The 20,485-nt window shown below is 36.1% G+C and overlaps 1 protein-coding gene across 2 annotated transcripts in view; it reads left to right on the top strand.

Annotated features, from left to right (window-relative positions):
* The first annotated feature begins 2,667 nt into the window (after nt 1–2,667).
* The window catches only part of LOC100329058 (retinoid X receptor-like protein), a 47,893-nt gene continuing 30,075 nt past the window's right edge, over nt 2,668–20,485 (top strand). The window contains exons 1-2 of one of the 2 annotated variants that reach the window (XM_078005452.2): nt 2,668–2,877; nt 9,945–10,487. In XM_078005452.2, coding sequence (XP_077861578.2) covers nt 2,856–2,877; nt 9,945–10,487 — 565 coding nt within the window. In that variant the 5' untranslated portion in view covers nt 2,668–2,855. The remainder of the gene's footprint in view (nt 2,878–9,944; nt 10,488–20,485) is intronic. The other variant, XM_002731651.4, reaches the window with a different exon arrangement.

Genomic DNA, 20,485 nt, shown 5'->3' with positions numbered 1-20,485 from the left:
AGTATTATCATGATGTATCCTAAACTAAACATGTTGTTTTTGTAGGACAAACAACAATATTGGTTAGATGAAAAATCAGATGTTATTGTTACGTACCAAAACACCAGTGCGCATGCGTATAAAAGATTGTCATTGTCTTATCGAAGGTATTCTCGAGGCGGACATCCGGGCATTTTCACCGCCTGGCAACCCTCACGGTGAAAACAAAGGTCGAAATCTCTCAGAAAATGGTACTTTGGGATGGTTGTTGAGACTCCCCTGAACAGTGTAACAAGATTACACCTGCGTGTGTAAAATATATAAATTCGGTTGTTCGGGATTACTTTAAAGTTGAGTTTATGATGTTTTCTCAAATTTAGCTATTTTACTGGCTCCTCGACCGGCGTACCACAGCACCTTGCGCAGAGCCCATAGAAATACAATACGTGGTACAGTGGTGCGAGTCTTAGCAATGTGGTTAAAAAATCCCAGTTTTACTTCAGAAATCACACAAAATATGGAGAATAAGATACCGACAGAGATGACACACCTCCGACAGACGAAACCACGCCACCACATTATGGAAATATGAAAATATAGCAGTTATGAAATTAAAGTAAAACAAACAATTGTCAATCACTTATTTTGATACACAAACACCTGAAACACCCAGGAATTGCGTTATTTGGAAAAATTGATACACTTAAATATGGTAATACGTATCGCGGTCTCTAGGAACAAAGCGGTCGTATACATCTCCATCAACGAAGCGTTTCTGTAGCGTCAAAATAAAAAATACCATCGGGTCCACAAACCCATTTCTTTCCTTTTTATAAATGTTCATTAATTCCAATTGTATTCTATCTACCAATAAAAAAAACTCTCGTTTCAGTTTAAATCGTAAATTTTAAAATCTTCATAAAAATGAAAGGAATGGGTTGGTGCCCGCGTTAGTACATAACATTTGCTTGTGTAGTTCGTATGTCAAATCTTTTAAAATGGACGTTGAGGGCGCTTTTATCGCACGCCTCAATGCAGGAGTTTTTACAGGGTCATTGTATTCAGATTGCCCTAATAAACTACATTCATTCAGTGGTTGTCTCTTTTCTCTGGCCCAATCTCGTGTATGTCACGTGAAAGGAAATTCAATAGTAGTAATGTTGCAAGACGGGACAAGGAACGGAACGTCGAATGTTCACATGTCAGTATATATTATCAGCACGTTCATATGTGCCCGGGCCTATTATTAAATATAATATCGTTATGACTAATCATGGCGCCTCGTGTTCGATTTGGGTCCCATTAGCGTCCCTCTATGCGATGTATACAACGCGGGGTAAAATACATTGATTTACGACACAATTCGAACGCTCGGTGAACAACGACCACCGCCTTTGTGATGTGTTCACATGTGAGACACTGAAAGCAGCTAAATCGCGATAAAAGGATACTATTCGGAAATCCTCGGTAATTTGGGGTTTAGGTCTTGAATTTGAAAGCATCTGCCCGCATATAGTGCGAATAATAAATGTGGCCCCTATGACGCACCATATTTCACATATCTAAAGCTTCCAATAACATTGAATACACTAAAGAAAAGCTATGTGGAACGGCGAAATAATTTGTCAATGGCCTGTAATTATATCAGCACGTTGCAGGACGTTGAGATATTTAGATATCTTTCCAATGGGGAAATGCACTGAGACTAGCAACACTTTCTTGTCCATCCACTCACAGTAGTAAAGGGTCGACATTTTCTCTGTTTGACCAAAATTTAATTTTCTTTTGTTTTTGTTTCTTTTTACCAACATGTACTGTACTATCTTGGTAATTGCTGATATCCACGGATGTGCCAGCTCGTTTTAACCTCTCGGTGACCCTCATAACGACGAACGCAGTCGTGTTCTGTATACATGTAATATTTGCATTGCATCACGGGATATGACCTACTATCGACTTTCACCCTGCACTACAGTGACGTCACGTTGTTTTCATATCATGTGCTTTACCCGAGTTGCCACTTACATTTATCTCACCAATGTCCAGACCGCGTAGTAGGACCATGACGTTGTTTTGCTACGAACATGAACTGCCCTTCAGTAGTTAGTGCGGATAGCGACCACGATGTGTGTAGTACTTAGTACATCCATGCTGGAACGTATCGTTTACGGTGTGACCATTGTCTACTAAAGGTCGTTCTCCACTTAAAATCGTACTGACAGCCTTTTTGTTGTGCGTAATAGTCAATTTGGGAACTATGGTGAAAACGTGACAGATATGTTAACAAAAAAGTGCATTCATTAAGTAAATAACATTTTTTTTTCGTTTTTTTTCCATATTAAAATGAATAAAAATTTAAATGCAATTAAAATAAAAACGACAAATACACGAAACAAACAAATATTACGAATTAACAGCAGTGACAACAAAATGCCGGCCAGGTACTGACGTGTTATGAAATATGGCGTAGATTATACTGTTTCTTTTTTTTTTTTTTTTTTGGTCTTTGTGACTGTATGTTGTTCGTGGCTACTGCAGTAGAAATTTGAATATTATTATGTACAATAGAAGGAAGCCTATGGCTAACTATGGTAGAATTCAGCCTGTGATGACGCAAATAGCTATTATCGATATATGTAAATTAGTCTGGAAACATGGTAGACAAGCGATTGGCCAATCAGCCAATGACCTTGAAAAATCGTAATGCATCGTGGGTAGTATTGCGTTTTATCTTTGCGGGGACTCACAGAACGGGGTAAACGAATTGCGAGTCTCAAAATAATCTGCCTTTCCACGGAGTCTGGTTGATTTTCGACCCAGATTTCCACCCGTTGGAAACAGTAAGTTCATTTAGAGATTTGAAGGTGCGTTCCACGATGGACAACATAACCGATCTAGGTGAGTACATGGCATGTCTACGTCGATATCGCGGGTTTTGAGTCGACTCGAACACGAAGTACGCAGCCGCTGATCGCTCAATGCGAAATTCTCTGTGGGGTCATGTGAGGTAAAATTGACGCCTTTTGAGCATATTTCCTTCCGAAATGTTGGTCAATCCATGCTTAAAGTTCATTAACCCTAGGCCTAGGTATCAAATTGTACGATGTCAATACGAACCGAGGTTTTGTTGTTGAGCAGCGCGTTTTGGACCAATTTTGTGGATGGTGGCTGTCCCTAAATGAACCCACTTTTTTGTACCCACCATACCATCGCCTTTCATTGCGCGTCGTTGGCAACTTTTGGGCTCTTCCATACGTTATGTAATCTATTGTGATTTAATTCTAACAACAACAACGTCAATAAGAACGTGTTCAATTGAGGACTGCAAATCGAATGAATTGACCAGACAATTTTTATAAGAAAAACATTACAAGCAGCGTGGTTTTCGGAAGGTCGTTCTTCTGGAAGTATTTACAATAATGGTGGGGGTCGTGAAAATAAAGTATGGCAAATGTTAGTCGGGGTCATTAGTTCAGTCTTCGGGCGATTTGTGGTTTTGTAAACAACTTGTTGGGCAATCGCACATTAAGCTAATTTCTTGTGTACTTTTTTATTACTACATTTTCAATTGTCACCATGTGCTATTTTTGTTGCAAAGAAGTAAGACGCTAGTTATATAAACGCAGAACTGTTCAGCTGTTGTCCGGCTTTTTACATGTGCGCACCGTGCAAGCCCGATTGATTCTGCATGTTTCCACCCCTTCTCTTTCGTTCTAATTGCGGATTATTTCTGATTCATCTGGTAATACTTTTTGCGCGAATTGTCACCATACTTAAAACGTACATGATCAATTACCAAGGATGGTCAATTAAAATGTCTGTATTTTAGAAATAGATGCACATTTTTTTTAATCAGTAGACTTCAGTTGCGAGACGATAACCAGTGATCATATCTTTGTACCTTTCCTATGACGGTTCTAACAGGTAGTTTTGGTGCTATCTGTGCCAGTCCAGTTGGACAGTGACCCTATTGACCTAGTCATGTTTCGAAGGTCGTGCCTCGTGCTAATTTTGTTAAGAAGGGAGTCATTCACTGATATTTGCTGCTTTGTTTGGAGGAATTATTTCTAATGACCTGCTTTCTTCTATACCATGTTATTATATTTTTTTAATTTGTTATTTCAGTGCAATACGAGCTAGTCTGCTACAAGAAAAATATATATATATATATTAAAAAAAATAAACATAAATATGTAACTAATAAATACATAACAGAATACTATAAGTATAATATAATAACTAGATTTTGTATATGGATGCGAAAAAGTTAAATTGCAATGAGAAAATCAGAGAAAAATAATAAAAATTTTCTGGACTTCAGTATTACTGTCGACTTTTGACAATTATCAGATTCAGGGGTTTTTCTAGAAAAAAACTGCAAGAGGGAGCACTGCAATTCAGCTGCGCCACCAAGTGTGTGAGATAGGGTTCTCCCTACCAGGGTGTGGAGTTTTTGATAATTCTAAGTTAAAATGGAGCATTCTATGGCTTCCTTGGAGCCAAAATTACTATCAGACAGGTTACAGTTGAAGACTGGCCACATGTGATCTCTGGTCAATCAGAATTTTATGGTTGCCAGAGATTCTGCTCCCCAGGGTAAGTGGGCGCTCGGCCATGGCATGAGGGAGCTGTTCCCTTGTTTGAAAAAATCCCTGAGATTTGTGTGTGTACTTGTAAATGAAATTAAATGTGTACAGGCACTAGACAATTATTTAAATTTATACATACCACTGTAAAAATGTGATTAAAAGTTTGGTTTTGAATGTTTACAACACGTCTAAGTGTAATTCCTTTCGCGTAGTACAGCAGGAAATGCAATGTGACTTAGAAAAATATATTACTGACTTTAGGTCATGTCTCTGCTGGCCTTGGATACAATAATGACGCAATAATGGATATTTTGACAATTTAGCTACTCATTCAAATGTGCGCAGAGAACCTTTAATATTTTGGATGCACCTGTTTTAAAAATACCCGATTGCCACATGTAAATTTGAATGATTTGAGGTCGGTCGTCTAAATTCTAGTCTTTTGCATGTAAGATAAAATAGTTATTCACACGTTTTTACGTTCAGTATTCTCATGAGTCAGCTATGGCAACGAGTAAAAACATTGACCATAAAAACCTGTGATATAACACAGTATTTTTCTTGTTGATGGCGAATAACAGTCGCGTGTTACATGCACATTTGACTGTATGACCAAGGCATGCTTGTCCAGAGACCATGCTAGCTTCTTCTTTTACCTTTTTCTCAAATGGTAAACGTACGTGTACATACATGCCTTCAAAGACAAATCTAGCAAATGGATGAAATTAAAGCACAATGTTTTTGTTTTTTATACATGACGTATACTTGGCATGGGATTCATATCAAACACGACTGATACTGTAATTGTAATTGGGAAGTTGAATTAAATAATCACATGATGGTGTTTTGTGATCAATGTTTGGTTGCTGCTTTCACTGTACTCTGAACCTTAGGCCACCAGTAGGAAGGTATTACACCAGTATGTAAAAAGACCTGACAAGTGTCAATTAGTCTTTTTTTTTTTTTAGTCAATCAAATCTCTGAACACTTGAGGTAGGCACTATTGTCAGACAAATCTGGCACCTTTTAATTTTCCAACTTTGCACGACAGAGAATAATAAGATGTTTTCATGTTGACATCTGCTCTTTGTGTTTGAATGGTCAACGATTGAAGTAGAAATCTGTACAAATGGGCAGCAATGTGATGACAATGAGAAGATTTGACCTAAATTTGAAGGTTAATAAGCTGATGTGTGGTAGTGTCACGTGTCTACCAGTCCTATTGAAAAATGACCTGGCAGCTTAAAATGGCTTTCCCAAACTAGGTAATGCGAGTGATTAGGGGAGCTATGCTATTAAAATATCTTCATAATGATATGGATTCTGAGAGTGATATTTTAGGTTCTTTGGGTCTTGATTTGGGCTAGTGATAGCCAAGTGAAGTGTTTATTCCTTAGAAGTTATGGCCTGGCCCGTCCTGGTTCGGTCCGGTCCGGTCTGTTCTGGTCTGGTCCAGTCTACCTGGGCTCTCTCTGGAATTTGCTAGGTAATAGTAAATTTACTAATCAAGAAAAAAAAGTATTAGTAAACTTTGTCTGGAAACTGCGGAGCATTTTCCCGTGACCGAGCACAACGGGGAAGAGAGAAGGAGAGGGAGGTGTCCCATCTGTTGTCCGCCGAAAACAAGAACAGCATGCTGAAAATGGTGCTTGCTGGTGCAATCTGAGCTCTAATTTTGTGTGTAATTTCATGACATCAAATTAGGCAGTCTGCTCCACAAAATATACCATTTATGATGGTATAACAAAACATCACAACAAAATATGCAATGTAGACACCAGAACCTTTATTTGAATAACTCAGTATTAAACATATTCATAATAAGCTCACATTGTTAACAGTGGGGAAAATAGTCATCATTCAAAAGTTCACTAAGTTCACTGCCTAGAACACAAGTCATCCTGTGAATAAATTTTCACAGGAAATTTCTCAGAAAAAAACTCTATGCCAATCAAAAAGCTGTATATTATTATGAAGTAATCTCCCGTGCTCATCATGCAAAACCCGCATGTTGATGTTTATGACGACACAAAATGACTATTTATTTTCATCGAAATTTCTGAATTAAAGTGAAAAAGTAACTAAAGTAACTTTCGGTCTTGTAACTCGATCTCAATGCTAAGAATGCCCGGTAAGAATGTTACACAAATTATAGTATTTTTCGATTGATTCGCTAATATTGTCTCGCGTTCCATTAGCTGTGGAATCATAGCCCTATGTTGCCGACCGCATTATTTACATGACAGACACTGGCTGGCCCATGTTCGACATACAACAACAAAAATAAAAACAAGACGTCCGAGTGAAATTGTTAGGGCAAAATTAGATTGTATGTCGCACCAAAGAGCTACGTAACCGCAGCTAACCTTCCATTATTTCTGAAATCGTGCTGCAGTACGATCAACTTTCCGTTTCTTGGTGCTGTCAGGGTTAGGACACCCATGGGTTTCTGGTTCCAATTCCATCTCGTCGTGAAAAATACTCGTCGAGCAGTTGTCTACTCCTTTTTGACGTAGTCTCCATTTTTAATAAACAAATCACGTGTTTGATAAGGGCGACACGAAACTGTCCCATACTGAGAGTAATGTCGCGGGGTATCTTGAAACGCATGTCGACTAAACTACGCATGTGCTATGACACCAAAATAACTTTAGAGTGGAAAAATACATTCAGTGGCAGTTCCGTGTTGATCGCGATCACCATGTAACGGGACATTGTTTAACTTTAAAATGGCAATCACTCAAATCGTAACACGCGTGATGATCACAGTCGAGTCTTGACAATTAAATGAGTGCGATTTGCGAGGGTATTTTGTACAAAATGTGTTCGTAAATCTTACTAATAGATATTTATTTTGTTCGTAAATCTTGTCCAAATTTCGTAATTTACGACATTTGCGAGCGACAGCGAGAGCACAATCTAGTCTAGTCCAGTCCAGCCCAGCACAGTCCAGTCCAGTCCAGTCTATAGTAGATCTGCTGAGAAACTTAGTGTAAGAGTTGTGTTGCCATTTCATTGATATCCTAAAAGACTGTCCCTAAAATTGAACGATTTCAGTTGGAAAAAGATACATGATACATTTATAATAATTACTAAAAATTAATAACAGAATACAAGTGCTAGTGAGCAGACAGCAAGATGAATGAGAATGAAGTAAACTTTGAACAATATATAAGCAAAAATGGGAACACTAGTTTGTGATGACTGACAATGAAAGTATATCTTATTTTAATAATTACCATGTTACAAATATTCATTTGAAGTAGCATATTTAATTAGTTTTTGCATTGAATATTATTTTGTGATTGGTTTGAATAAAAATATTTATTATGTGACAGTAGCTATCAATGATTTGAAACTGAAAAGGTAGTTTTCTCTCTTATATCATGTGATATGTAATATCCTGACAATTTTGTCCACCATTTCCGGAGTTTCAATATAAAATAAACCATATTGAATTGTTTTTCTTGTCCTTGCCTGACAAAACTAGAGCACGTGCTCAAAAAATGGCTTCCACATTAATTACATGCCAGGGATCGAAATACCCTGGTGCACACTGCACTATGCATATAGATTATTAGCTCGTGCAAGTAAACTCGAAATATAATGTGCACACTGTGCATGTAGAAATTAACACAACATTTTCTCATTATATTCACTAAGCCTAAATTAAGTTCAACCAAGATTGTGAGACAACTAAAAAAAATCAAATTCTTTCATGATTGCATCAATCGAGAACCCATAAATTTTATTTAAACTTTAAAAATGATGCATTTCACAACGAGTTAGTGCAGGTAAATTTCAAATTCAACATGCACACTATGCATGCAGGGAAAAAATTCTATTTCAATCCCTGCATGCTACCCATGCCCTGATGCCAACAAATATACTATGCGAGCATAGTTGTTTGTACTTTAGTAATGATATCATTTTTATATAATTTACTTTGCCTCAATTTACTACTTATTTATTCATGGAATTACAAATTAATTTGGTGAAAAAAATGCATGCAAGTTCTAAGCTGGCTTATATACTAATAATAATAATAATTATATGTATACTATCAGCCCTATGCTAGATGCAGTTTACTTTGAAATATCTATTAATAATAGACTATTGAATTGGTCTGGAGAGCTGTTGTGCCTTGCGTACAGGTCATTCTGTGAGCTCCCATGGTAATGTAACTAAAGTCCTGGAGACATCCGATCAGTGAGACACAGAATTCTGTGCCGACTATGTAGTTTACATAGCGATTCACCAGGCCATTCTTGAATGCAACTCTCCCTATACTAGAATACATGTATATGAATTTTTCTGAACATCAACATGTATCCTTAAAATAAGTGTCTGATAGATGTTGTAGTTATATATGTAAAGGTCTTGTCCCTGTGTATCATCTTGTTCACTTGTAAGTAAAAGAATGTTTTATTATATAAAGAACCGGATATTGCTACCTTTCTCTCACGAGTCATTCATGTATTAAGTCGCTGGCTATGCATGCTGTTTCAATAAACAAGATCTAATGATGAAAATACTAGATAAAGCTTCCCGCTGAAAGCTTGCAAATCTTTTTTGTTTTTCATGCTACAGTTTTGATCAAATATAGCATCTTTTTGTTGTCCAGCTCGCAATTACCTGACAATAGGAAGGGAAGTGAAGTGTATTTGTCGTTAGAGTAACTCGAGTAATACACTTTTTTGCTTGTTTTTTGTTCTAAGTCCACTGACATTTGATAGTGCACTGTTTTCTTTCAGCATTTACTAGGAAAGTAGTCTTTCTTTGTTCAATATACTTAGTACTTGTTTACAAGTTTAATTGTTCTCAACACAACCAGTTTACAAGTAAAGGACTGTTCTTCAAAACTATCTTGTTCTCACATGACCCCAGTGGGAAGTACAATTTTCCCCTTGCGTTAAAAGTTTGCTATATTTAGAGCAGCTCTGGATTCCAACCAACGATTTTGAGATCGGCTAGCTGTGTGGTTGCATAATCACTCCACTGATTGCGTTAAGCAGGTGATTTGTAGTTGATTGCAACATGAAGTTCACAAAAAGTACATGAATCAGGTGCTATTTCTACGGGTCATTGGCCCACTGTCTTCCTATACAAAATTAGTCACGTAACACATATGCTGTGACAACACAATCCGTGATGGGGCTTCAGAAAAACCACCTAAAGCTCGCGATTCTTTAAATATCAGTAAATTCTTTCTTGAACTTGTGTCATGCTTGAATGATGCAACAAGTTTTCATGTCAACCTGGAAATTTCAAACAAGTTTACAATTTTGAAGTTTTTGTTGTGAAAATACTTGTTGAACTTTCGACCATCTTCAATGAAGACATGCGACTAATTAGATTTGTTGTTTTCTTGTTTAGATGCTGTTACTTACCATCAGGCACAACAGCAACACCATCATCAACAACAGCAACAACAACAACACCACCACCACCAACAACAACAACAACATCATCATCAGCAGCACCATCAGCATCAACACCAACTTCACCAACAACAACAACAACAACACTCCCCACACCATCACCAACAGCAGCAACAGCAACCGTCGGTGACATCGATAACCTCCCAACAAGTACCCCAGGTGGGATTGGGCTCAGTGGGCTCCATGGGTTCAATACCCAATCCACCTGTAAGCTCAGTTACATCACCTGGCATGGTGATCGGTTCCCCAGGCTCTATGATGACTCTTTCTCCTGCCATGTCGTCAATGACTTCCCCAGTGATGGCAATGAACTCTCACATGCACATGGGAATGCAACAAGAGGACATCAAGCCAATAATTACACCACAGGGAATGGCACGGCCGTTACAGTCTCCGATTACGCCACCAACACCCACCTCTCCTGCCTCGCACACGTTAAACAAGACAGTCTGTGCTGTTTGTGGGGACAGGGCATCAGGTAAGCAATATCTTTAGTATTTCTTCTCTATTCTTCTGGAGCTGATATCAAGTAGATGTTGTGTTCATGCCATTATGCCATGCCTTCTTCCTGTGTTCATTTAATTTAATGTTTCTTCTACACAAGTTAACCACACATGAATCAAATAGATTATGATAAATAACCCATAAACCAAACAAAAATAGGTGATTTTCTGTTTGACTGCAAGATTTACCGCAAAAATCAAACAATTTGATTTTCAACTAAAATTTCTTTATTTCATAGCTCACATTGAAAGGCTGGTCTTTGACAGGGGAATATTACATTGGAATATTGCGTTTGAATACCCTTACTTAATCAAAATTGACCATCATCAAATGTGGACAGCACATTATTAAGTATGGAAATATCCCCCAAAATACTTTCGCGTTTGTCGAATCCCACACGATGTTTGTCGCCACTACGAAGCTATGACCTTTGTTGTCCTGTTTTTACGTTTGATTTCACGCATAATGTGGGACCTTGCAGAGAGCGGAAAATGGTCTATTCACCTGCAGTAGGTTTGTGTACTTTTTGAAAGTCATTGTATTAAGCCTGAAAATCAAATCCATTTGTTTAGATGTGCACCTCCTCCCCCACCACCGCCACAACCGCCAAACAAAATGATCATAATGCAAAGAAAAAAAACTTGGAATAGTAATGCATGTAATATAATGTTGATCTCATAAGCATAGGGATACGATTTCATCCATTCAAATTGAATATACAGTTATGTATAGATTCAGCTTTGGTTTTGTGCTGAACATGTGTATGCATGTTGCCTCTATTCAAATCAAATTATTAATCCAAACTGTTTGCAAATTCACATACAATTTCCAGGAGGGGACTGGGATCATCCTTGATATATTGTCCAATCGCTTAGATTTTGTTTGAGATTCAAATATGGTTGCCATGGAAACATTAATTTAGGGAGTTAATTATGAATGGATATTCATACAAGTTTCAGGACAGTTTGTCCATGACCAATCTATTCAATTTGGTAGAGAAGTAGATCTGGTTGCCATGGAAACAGCAATTGAAGTAATGGTGATATAATTGCAAATGCTGGCTGTATGTTTCTGTGGTCAAAGAATCCAAAACTGTAAATAAAATGAATGTAGGGGCAGTTATTTTAAGCATATAAATCACAGTATGTGGGGGAAAGACCTGTTTGGTCAGACGTCTGTGCTCTCCGAGGGCTTTATAGTCAATCCTTCATTTCCTTGAGTCTGAGTAAAAACGCATTGTACAAGTCTAGTAGAGATTCTGACTCAATCCTTCTAACTTTTTTATTGACCCCACTGACCTTTCTTGACGTCATGACTGTAATTCATTGTGGAACAGATACTGAGAAGAAGTTTTTCTGTTGCTTCATATACCTTAATTGTTCGTAACACAGTTCTATTTTGCTGTCTGTGTCATCATATTTTTTTTTATTTAACACTCGGGTAAAATAAAGTAAGTAGTGAAATGCATTGAAATGTGTCATTTTTGGAGGGTTTAAATTATGCAAGAAAACTTTTGAAAATAATTCCTAATAATTAACTTGATAAAAGAATGCAAATTCCAAAGAGTGCTTGTCACTTTAAAACCTATATTTTTAGAGTGGGCGGTTGGGTGGGTGGGTTGGTTGGTGGTGGTACAACAGGAAATGATCATGTACAGCACACACTACCACTGGATGTATTTTATGAAATACAGTGACCTTTTGACCCCTATGATGACAATGTTTGGTACGCTCATAATTTATGTGTGAAATGACCTCAAAAGCTGGTGCTATGGAGTCTGAGCCTGAATCGTTTGAATCACATCACATCACATCACATAGTGTGTAATGTACTGCTCTCCAATTAACCATAAACCATGTCATGACTGCAATATCAGAGAACTACATGTTTTGACCCTTTAGTGCCAAAGCCAACGTTTGGCACCATTCACAAAATTAAAGCCATGATTTTTTTTAAATTTGTTTGAAAATGAAGATCAAGACCTGTAGACAATAGAAAATGATGTCTATTTGTTCTAAATGTATCTCAAAAAATTTCTAAATATATATATATACAAATTGGCAAAATGGCAAAATGCAGCACTTAATTTTGTGGAGAAAAGTTTGGCACTCTCAAATGGTTAAACATAATGCTCAGAGTTCATGTCTGGCTGCATACGGACAGCAACCCTGCGAGTTCATTCTGAGTTCCCAAATCACAAAAAATACATGTATTGTTCACCGAAATAAGTATAAAATAATATTGCATAATAATATGATGAAATATAAGATGAAAATCGTCATACAAGGATAAATAAAGACTTTCAGACAAAGTTCCTGTCTGTATTTAGAAACAAGATGATATGTACATGTATGAGTAAACCTTGATAAGTGATGTCAATACTAAGTTTGAATGAAATCTGCAGTCTGCCTGAGAAATATTTGACGTCTTTCAAAAATGTTTTTTTTTTAAAACAAAAATGACAAAAGAAAAAACTGAGCAAAGTACAATTATGTATATCATTATGACTTGACTTTGAACAAAATCTGAATCAAGACTCATCTGAATAATGGTTTATAAACATCAGTACAATAAAATAAAGCCAACATGGCTGCCACTCGGCCAGTTTCAAACTAATCATGAAACCAAATGATATGCATCAAAGGCCAAAGGAAAGAAAAACAAATGAACGTGCACATGTCTCCATTGTGACTTGTCTTAGGACAGAATGAAACATTTAAAAGTTTCAATTTGCTCAAAGTGTGGGGAAATATGTGATAAACACATTCAAATTTCAATGATTTTCAGCTCTTTCGAACATTGGCGATCGTTTTGACCTCAAATATTGTTGCCATGTCCGGATTCAAGAAGAATTGCATATGTTTTGAATTACTGTCGCCCACAGTAAATTAGATCAAGGCAAATCCAGGAAACTCGTCAGTTATTCCCTGCAATTTGTGCAAATTCAGACCTTCAAATATTTCATATAATAGTCCCTAGACCCTGATAAAGCTCCAAGAATGACCTCGGAATGAACCGATTTGAAGGTTATAACTTGCATCTACTGGTTGTAATAAAATTGTTATTAAAAATAAATAAACAATTAAAATAAATACCGCTCAGTACAGCGCACAAACGAATTTACAGCTCTACCAATACTTGTAATGTATTAATTATTTATTGTCATTTCAGCCAATCAGTTCCTACTTGTTGATGTGACATGGTCATGTGACTATTTTTCTACTAATGTATATGGGCACTGTTTATCATCAGTTATCGAAACAACTTTCAGAAGTCGTAACTTAGTGACTTAATATTTATTTTTAGTCTGAAAATATATATTTTTTATTGACTTTGGATTGAAAAATTGTTTGGTCTGTAATTTCTAAAATTGGCGATGTCTGAGATGCTGGCTTCCTAACTTCTCTTGACTTTGTGGAGCGGAGCTTATCATATAAGTGATTGTCAGTCGTCGACCATGTCAACTTTTTACTTTTTCGACTTCTTATTGAAATGTACAATTCTTATTGCTTTGGTACTTGGGCAGACCTCTTAGATTTGTTGGTAAAGAGTGATATTTGGTATTATACATATGTAGGTACAGTATCTCGGGTGGATCTCTCTCAGGTTTGCTCATTTCATGATGATATCGTCAGTTCTCTAATTTTGATAAATATTTTTGTCATTTTTTTGTAAAAAGTGACATTTTCGAATTCTTGTTGAAAACAGCAAGTTCGATTGCGTTGATACTATACATATTGTACATTTTCTAATGATGTCTTCAGTTCTTCAAATGAAATGTGCATTGTTAACAGCAGAGCTATCTCTGCCGAGAAGCTGCTAGTTTTTTTTCCCATTGCACCTGAAACATTGCAATTGTGAATATACGTGTCAAATAAAATATCCTTCTCTGTATGTGGCATAGAAGATTTCTATACCGTTATACGAATATTCTTGAATTCATTCAGTTGCATTATGTGCATGTGTATGACATTTTCTTGTTCTGATTAGATTTTGTGATGTATAAGCCACAGAAAGCCCCTTTCCCGCAGGCTTAAATCAGGAAAGAACAAAGCAACATTAGGAAAATAAGAAAGAATCTCATATATCGCTGGCAGCGAATGATTCGTATTACTTGTTTTGTTTTTTATGTGTTCTGGTACATGAGTGTATATCCTCATAAAATGGAATCAAATCTGGAAAAGTGTGCATATTACAAAGAGAGTGGAAACATGTCTTGAAGATTACATTGTTGTCATGGTTACACATGTACATTGGTTTTTTAAAATTGAAAATCACTAGGTAGATGATTATTTTGGCTGAATTAACTGCTTTAGGCTGTATCATTAAAACCTAGTATACTTGTATTCATGAATATATATATATATAAAATAACTATAAATGTTTTTTGAAATGTCAAATGACGATTGAAAATGACTTGACCAATCACAGTGCTTTAACAGATAACATATGACCAGCATAGAATGTCTTTTACATGCATGGTCTTCAATTGGTCAGTGATTGAATGAAATCTGCAAAGACTCATGGGTAACTATATAAGTAGCCAATGAAATCGTCTGCTTTGAATTTGAATGTTGGTCCACTGGGATAAATGGTTTATAAATATTTTATAAATTTTTGTAAAAAAGTGTTCATGTTTTCTATAATATGAAATGGAGTCTATCTTTTAATAGACACCCAGAATGTTGGTGTGGTTATTTTACAGAAGCAATTTTATGTCTTTTTATCTTACAACAACAAAAATATCAGTCCCTAGTGAAATTTTCTTTTCTTTGGAGAATTGAACATTCCCAATGTTGTTGCCAGGGGATGTTTGTGATGTATTTTACCCGTATACCAAAGACATTGGGATTGCCCTTGCTGCTAGTGCTAAGAGTTGAATACAATAATACAAGTATATCAGTACCGAGGTATGTAAATGTGTCGAAATGGACATAGTGCGAGTTGTTAGTGCTAGTAGCACTAATCCGAAAAACTACTAGATCTATAGTGCTAAAATGGCACTAGATCTAGTGCTAAAATGTACATAGTGCGAGTGGCATTGATAGCGCGTTGTCAACGACGTCAAGACATCCCGTAATTCTCTGAAAATAAATTAATATTTACGTAAAATTGTTGTATCTTTCATTCGTTGGAAATGTGCTACAGTGGGAACATTGAGAATGTCATTGTCCACGTTTGTCGTAATAGACCGTTGGAACAACTCGATCGGCCGGGAAACTAGCTGAAACAGTGAAACTGCAGGTCGAACTTCGAAATTTTTACAAATTGTGAATAGATATACTGTATGAAATGGTATTGTGAGGAAGTTTGTGTTTTCAACTTTGGCGAATGGAAACTTTATGTAAATGTTGGAATTCAGTGTTGATTTTTTTTTTAAATCGCAGATGTGCCGTTTTATTTCTGGTCGGCGCCACATTTAATGAAAATAGATCTTCGAAAATGAAATTATGATGCCATATGTGAACTAAATAAATAATTGGTATACTCTTAGTCTAAGTCCCGGGTCCCTGTAAAGCTTGGTGGATTTTGTGTGTACTGCAACCTGTGAATGGGCATATACATTTTCACGCAATCCTGTTGTTACATTGTATCATGGAGAAACTAATGGAATATGATGTAATCTCGCCGATTTTTTGATTTTTTAACGTGACCATATTATATATGTCCAGACACTTTCTCTGCAAAAATATTTTTAGGAGCCCTTAGGATTTTTTGTTGTAGACTCTCGAAATTTTGTTCTTGTTACAGTCGTTAATAATTAAAACATGTGAAGTAACAAGTTCGTCTGTTGAATTTCCGGTTGTGAAATACGTATTTTTACCCTTCACAGCTAAACAAACCCAGTGTATGGTCGCGTTAAAAAAATGGGACCATTTTTCGGCAGTTTTTAAATTTATTTTTTTTAAACATTTTGTCGTAATTTATCGGACATTTCAATCGTTCCTGACGCGTAAATCAGTCTATTTAAGTTTTTATTCAAGAGCGTGTTTATTGTGACTAGCGTAAGCTCCGTTTGGACAAAGAGCTGTTATCACTGTAAACAATATTAAATTATTATTCTTATGCTAAGTTCATCTTTGAAAACAACTATTTTTTTATTTAAAAAAAATCATGTCATTTTCCAATCAAAATCCAAGCCAAAAGAGTGTACCCCCGGTACTACAACATCGGCAAATCTCTTCCGCGTTGCGTTCAATAACATAAACATATTTAAATGAGCTATAATGGTGATTTGAACGCGTTGGCATCATCCAGCATTTTGATTGGTTAATTAGCGATTTGACCTATTAGCTCAACTCGCGCAAGAGAAACATGGCGGATACCCTACCGCATCGAGCGTTTATATGCAATCGGAATCATTTGCGTACGATGAAACTAAGTTGAATTTTATTTGAATCAACGAATTTATTTTTTGTGCGTTATTATAATCACTACTGAGTAATATTCAACGTTTGTGAAACGTAGCATGTCCGGATTGAGCATATGTGATCGCTTGCTGGTACGCAATGCAGTTGTGTTCGTTTTTTTTAGAAACGTCATTTAAAATATACTTTTGTTACCAATAAAATAAAAACAAATGTATTTGAAAAATGACACTGGGCGACACTGTGATGACATTCCAGGTTGTCTACTTTTTAATTCAGCAAGAATTATTAATTATTGTTGATTCTGCAATAGTTTCTTTCGTCTTGGGTGGCCCAACTGACGGCATAGAAAGTCTGTGTAGTTGGATACAATGAAAATTTCCCCCCAAAATATTTGATAATTATTTTTTTAAATTTTGAACCCCAAATAAGCGCCCATCAGCCGTGAAATCCCCAGGGCGATTTTTGGGATGGACGAATTTACGGCAGAATCCGGTATTATATTAAAGAAAGTATTATTATGGACATCTTGCGCATATTTGCCGATGTTTTATACTGTTTGTAGTTTGCATATGGAAGTGGTTGTTGATGCCCCTCCTATTATTCGACGTCGTTGACAATGCGATAACAATGCCACTCGCACTGTGCACATTTTAGCACTAGATCTAGTGCCATTTTAGCACTAGATCTAGTGCCATTTTAGCGCTAGATCTAGTGCCATTTTAGCACTCGATCTAGTACTTTTTTGGATTAGTGCTACTAGCACTAGCCACTCGCACTAAGCCCATTTCGACACATTTACATACATGCAGTACCAGAAACAACAATTGGTTGTATAGTCACTACCGGGTAATACTGGCTACAAATGAAGGGATTTCATACAAGCGAATATGTTTTAGTATTATCATCAGTCCCGATAATTATTTACCTCTCAATGTTTAAACTAGCGCAGTGAACAAACAACATTGGATAATTACCTTTTTATTAACTGCCAAGCAGGAAGACACATTGCTAGAACTATGCTGTTGAAGAAAATTTCGTGAATTTCGCGAGTCATGAAAAATCACGAAATTTTGTAGTAGTTAAAATTTATGTGTGGTCCCACAACAACAACTTTCACAAAACTTTGTCTTTGTCTGAAATCAAGAAAATTGAAAGCAGCGAAAAATTAACTGAATTTTTTACAGTATGTAATGAATTGTATATGCTTATTTGATTTAATCATGAAACATTTTAATAGTACTTGTATTCCCACAAATATAGAGGAAACAAATCTGGCTGGTTGTATAACACAAAAAAAAAAAAAATTATACACAACAAATTATGCCAGTTTAGGCTTATTCAGTCTTGAATTTGTTTCTTCTTGAGTACTGACGATTCAGTTTATTGTAGTGTTGTACAGTACTTGGCCCAGAATAGACCATATTTGCTAATCTGGCATTTTGCCTGCCCAGCTATATTGTACATTTTTTCCCCTCAACTCGGATATTATTATTCAGTATTTGTCATTGTCTGTACATGATGAGCTGCATTTCCCATGCATGTTCATATTTATGAAGGAATTAATTCGACACTCTTTATTGCTTTGACATTTTGGATTTCATCTAATATAAAAACATGTATGCATGAAAGAAAGATTTGTTTCTATTGCTGCATTTTGAATATAGAATTTGTAAAAAATAGACTTTTATATTGGTGAAAAAAGATGTGTTTATTTCACAGAAGACCAAACAGAACATAGCTTTAAAATACAGTCTCAACGATTCTACACTGAAAACCTGGAATAAATACAGGCAAAAATGACAATAGTGAAATATTACAAAAACATATTTAAAGTGTCAGTCATTATGTGTTCATCTGTGTGTATTTTGCGCATGTTGTATATTGTATATGTTGCATGGTATCAATTCAGACACACCACAGAAAAACCGCTATATCTTTAGGGCTAAAAAGAGGTAAATTCATGCTGCTGATCTGTTCCTGGCTCGCAATAGAATGTCTTAAATGGCGTTTCATTTAATCTGAAAAAATAGAGAATACAGAGATAGTGAGAGTCCTGATGAAAAAATGAAGATAAGAACTGACAATGTATTCCATATAACTTTATCACAAATGAGACGCTTTCTTGTGCTAAATGGGGATCAAGCATTGTCTCTACAGATAGCCAAAATCAATCAGGAAAAAAAACGGCACATGTAAGCAGTTTGTTAATGCAATTGCTAAAATAAAGTATCACCTTCCTAGTCATATAAATCATTCCATTTTTGGTTGGGAAATTGGAATCTCCATATATTGACGTAACAATCATCTTTAAGTGTTCCCATGGCTACTGCACATTTTTATCGGCTGCTCCTTGGATAAAACACTTTACTACATGTAGGTGTTATTATATGACAGGTCAGTGTTTTCGAGGTCAGTTACCTTTTGATGTCACTGAATGCTCCAGTTACCTTAAACCCAGTTCAATGCTTTCATCATCATGTTGCCTGGCAGATGTTTGGGCTATGGTCTGCGCTGCTGGATAGCGGTGATATGGACATTCATTTTTCTGATATACATGTAAACAAAGGCGAAATATGTATTTTAATTTTTTATTAATTTTTTTTTTTTTTTTTTTTTATTATGGCAAAAAATTTAAATTCCTAAGTTGCGGTGGTTACGAGTAGCAACAGAAATTGATTCAGCTTGGCAGTTTAAATTGAGCAACGTTTTGTTTTGTTTACTGAAATAATTAGAAGCTTATCAAAGGTACAGCAGGTATGATATTGTATCAAGAATAATCTGTCTATATACTGGTGGCGCAGGTATATCAACACAAAGCGACGACTAGTGTGACGTCTTACATATAGAGTAATCAACTTAAACTAGTTTATAATAATCATTTACTAGATGGTCTCTGACTTTCTTTGAGTTGGTGTGTGTTATGTCTAGACTACCGGTACTTTATTTTGGCTCGTTTAATTAATACTACAAACAGCGTCGATATTCAATTGTCAAACTGTGTACTGAGCGAAAACTTGCATATTGTGCTGTTTGTCATAATTTGTCTGAATAAATCCCATCATGCATTGCTACTTGAATTCTGCTTGTGTGTTACTCTTCTTCTGGCTGTGTGCTAAACACATCTGGGCTAAAGTACATAATGTTTCATGTTTGAAGTTTGTTCAGACACCATGGCAACACATGTAAAATAGTTGTTCTATATATTAAAAGGGGAGATGTTTCTTAATGGTTGCACAGAAAACACCTTACGAATCTGGTTTGCATCAATCACAAATAATCATGGGAAAATTGCTTCATGTTGAATAATATAGTCCATCTTTGATCGTTGAATAGACAATCTTGTGATTTCATCAATTGACGCCTTAAGATGCTGAAAACTCGATCACAACCAAATTCACTACTTGATGTTTGCCTGTTGGTGATGTTCAGTTTATTTCTAATCACTGACCACTGTGAATACTATAGTTGCTTTTAAAGGTTCAATTGTGCGAATTTAAGTGAGTCAACGTACTCAGTTAATTATAATGCAATAACACCAGGGAAAAACATGTTGTCATTCATATCACTTATGAATTAAATCTGTATATTCCACATGCTGCAT

Source organism: Saccoglossus kowalevskii, chromosome 17 (assembly GCF_978046115.1).
Source record: "Saccoglossus kowalevskii chromosome 17, keSacKowa6.1, whole genome shotgun sequence".
NCBI lineage: Eukaryota > Metazoa > Hemichordata > Enteropneusta > Harrimaniidae > Saccoglossus > Saccoglossus kowalevskii.
This window is presented reverse-complemented; position numbering and strand designations above follow the sequence as displayed.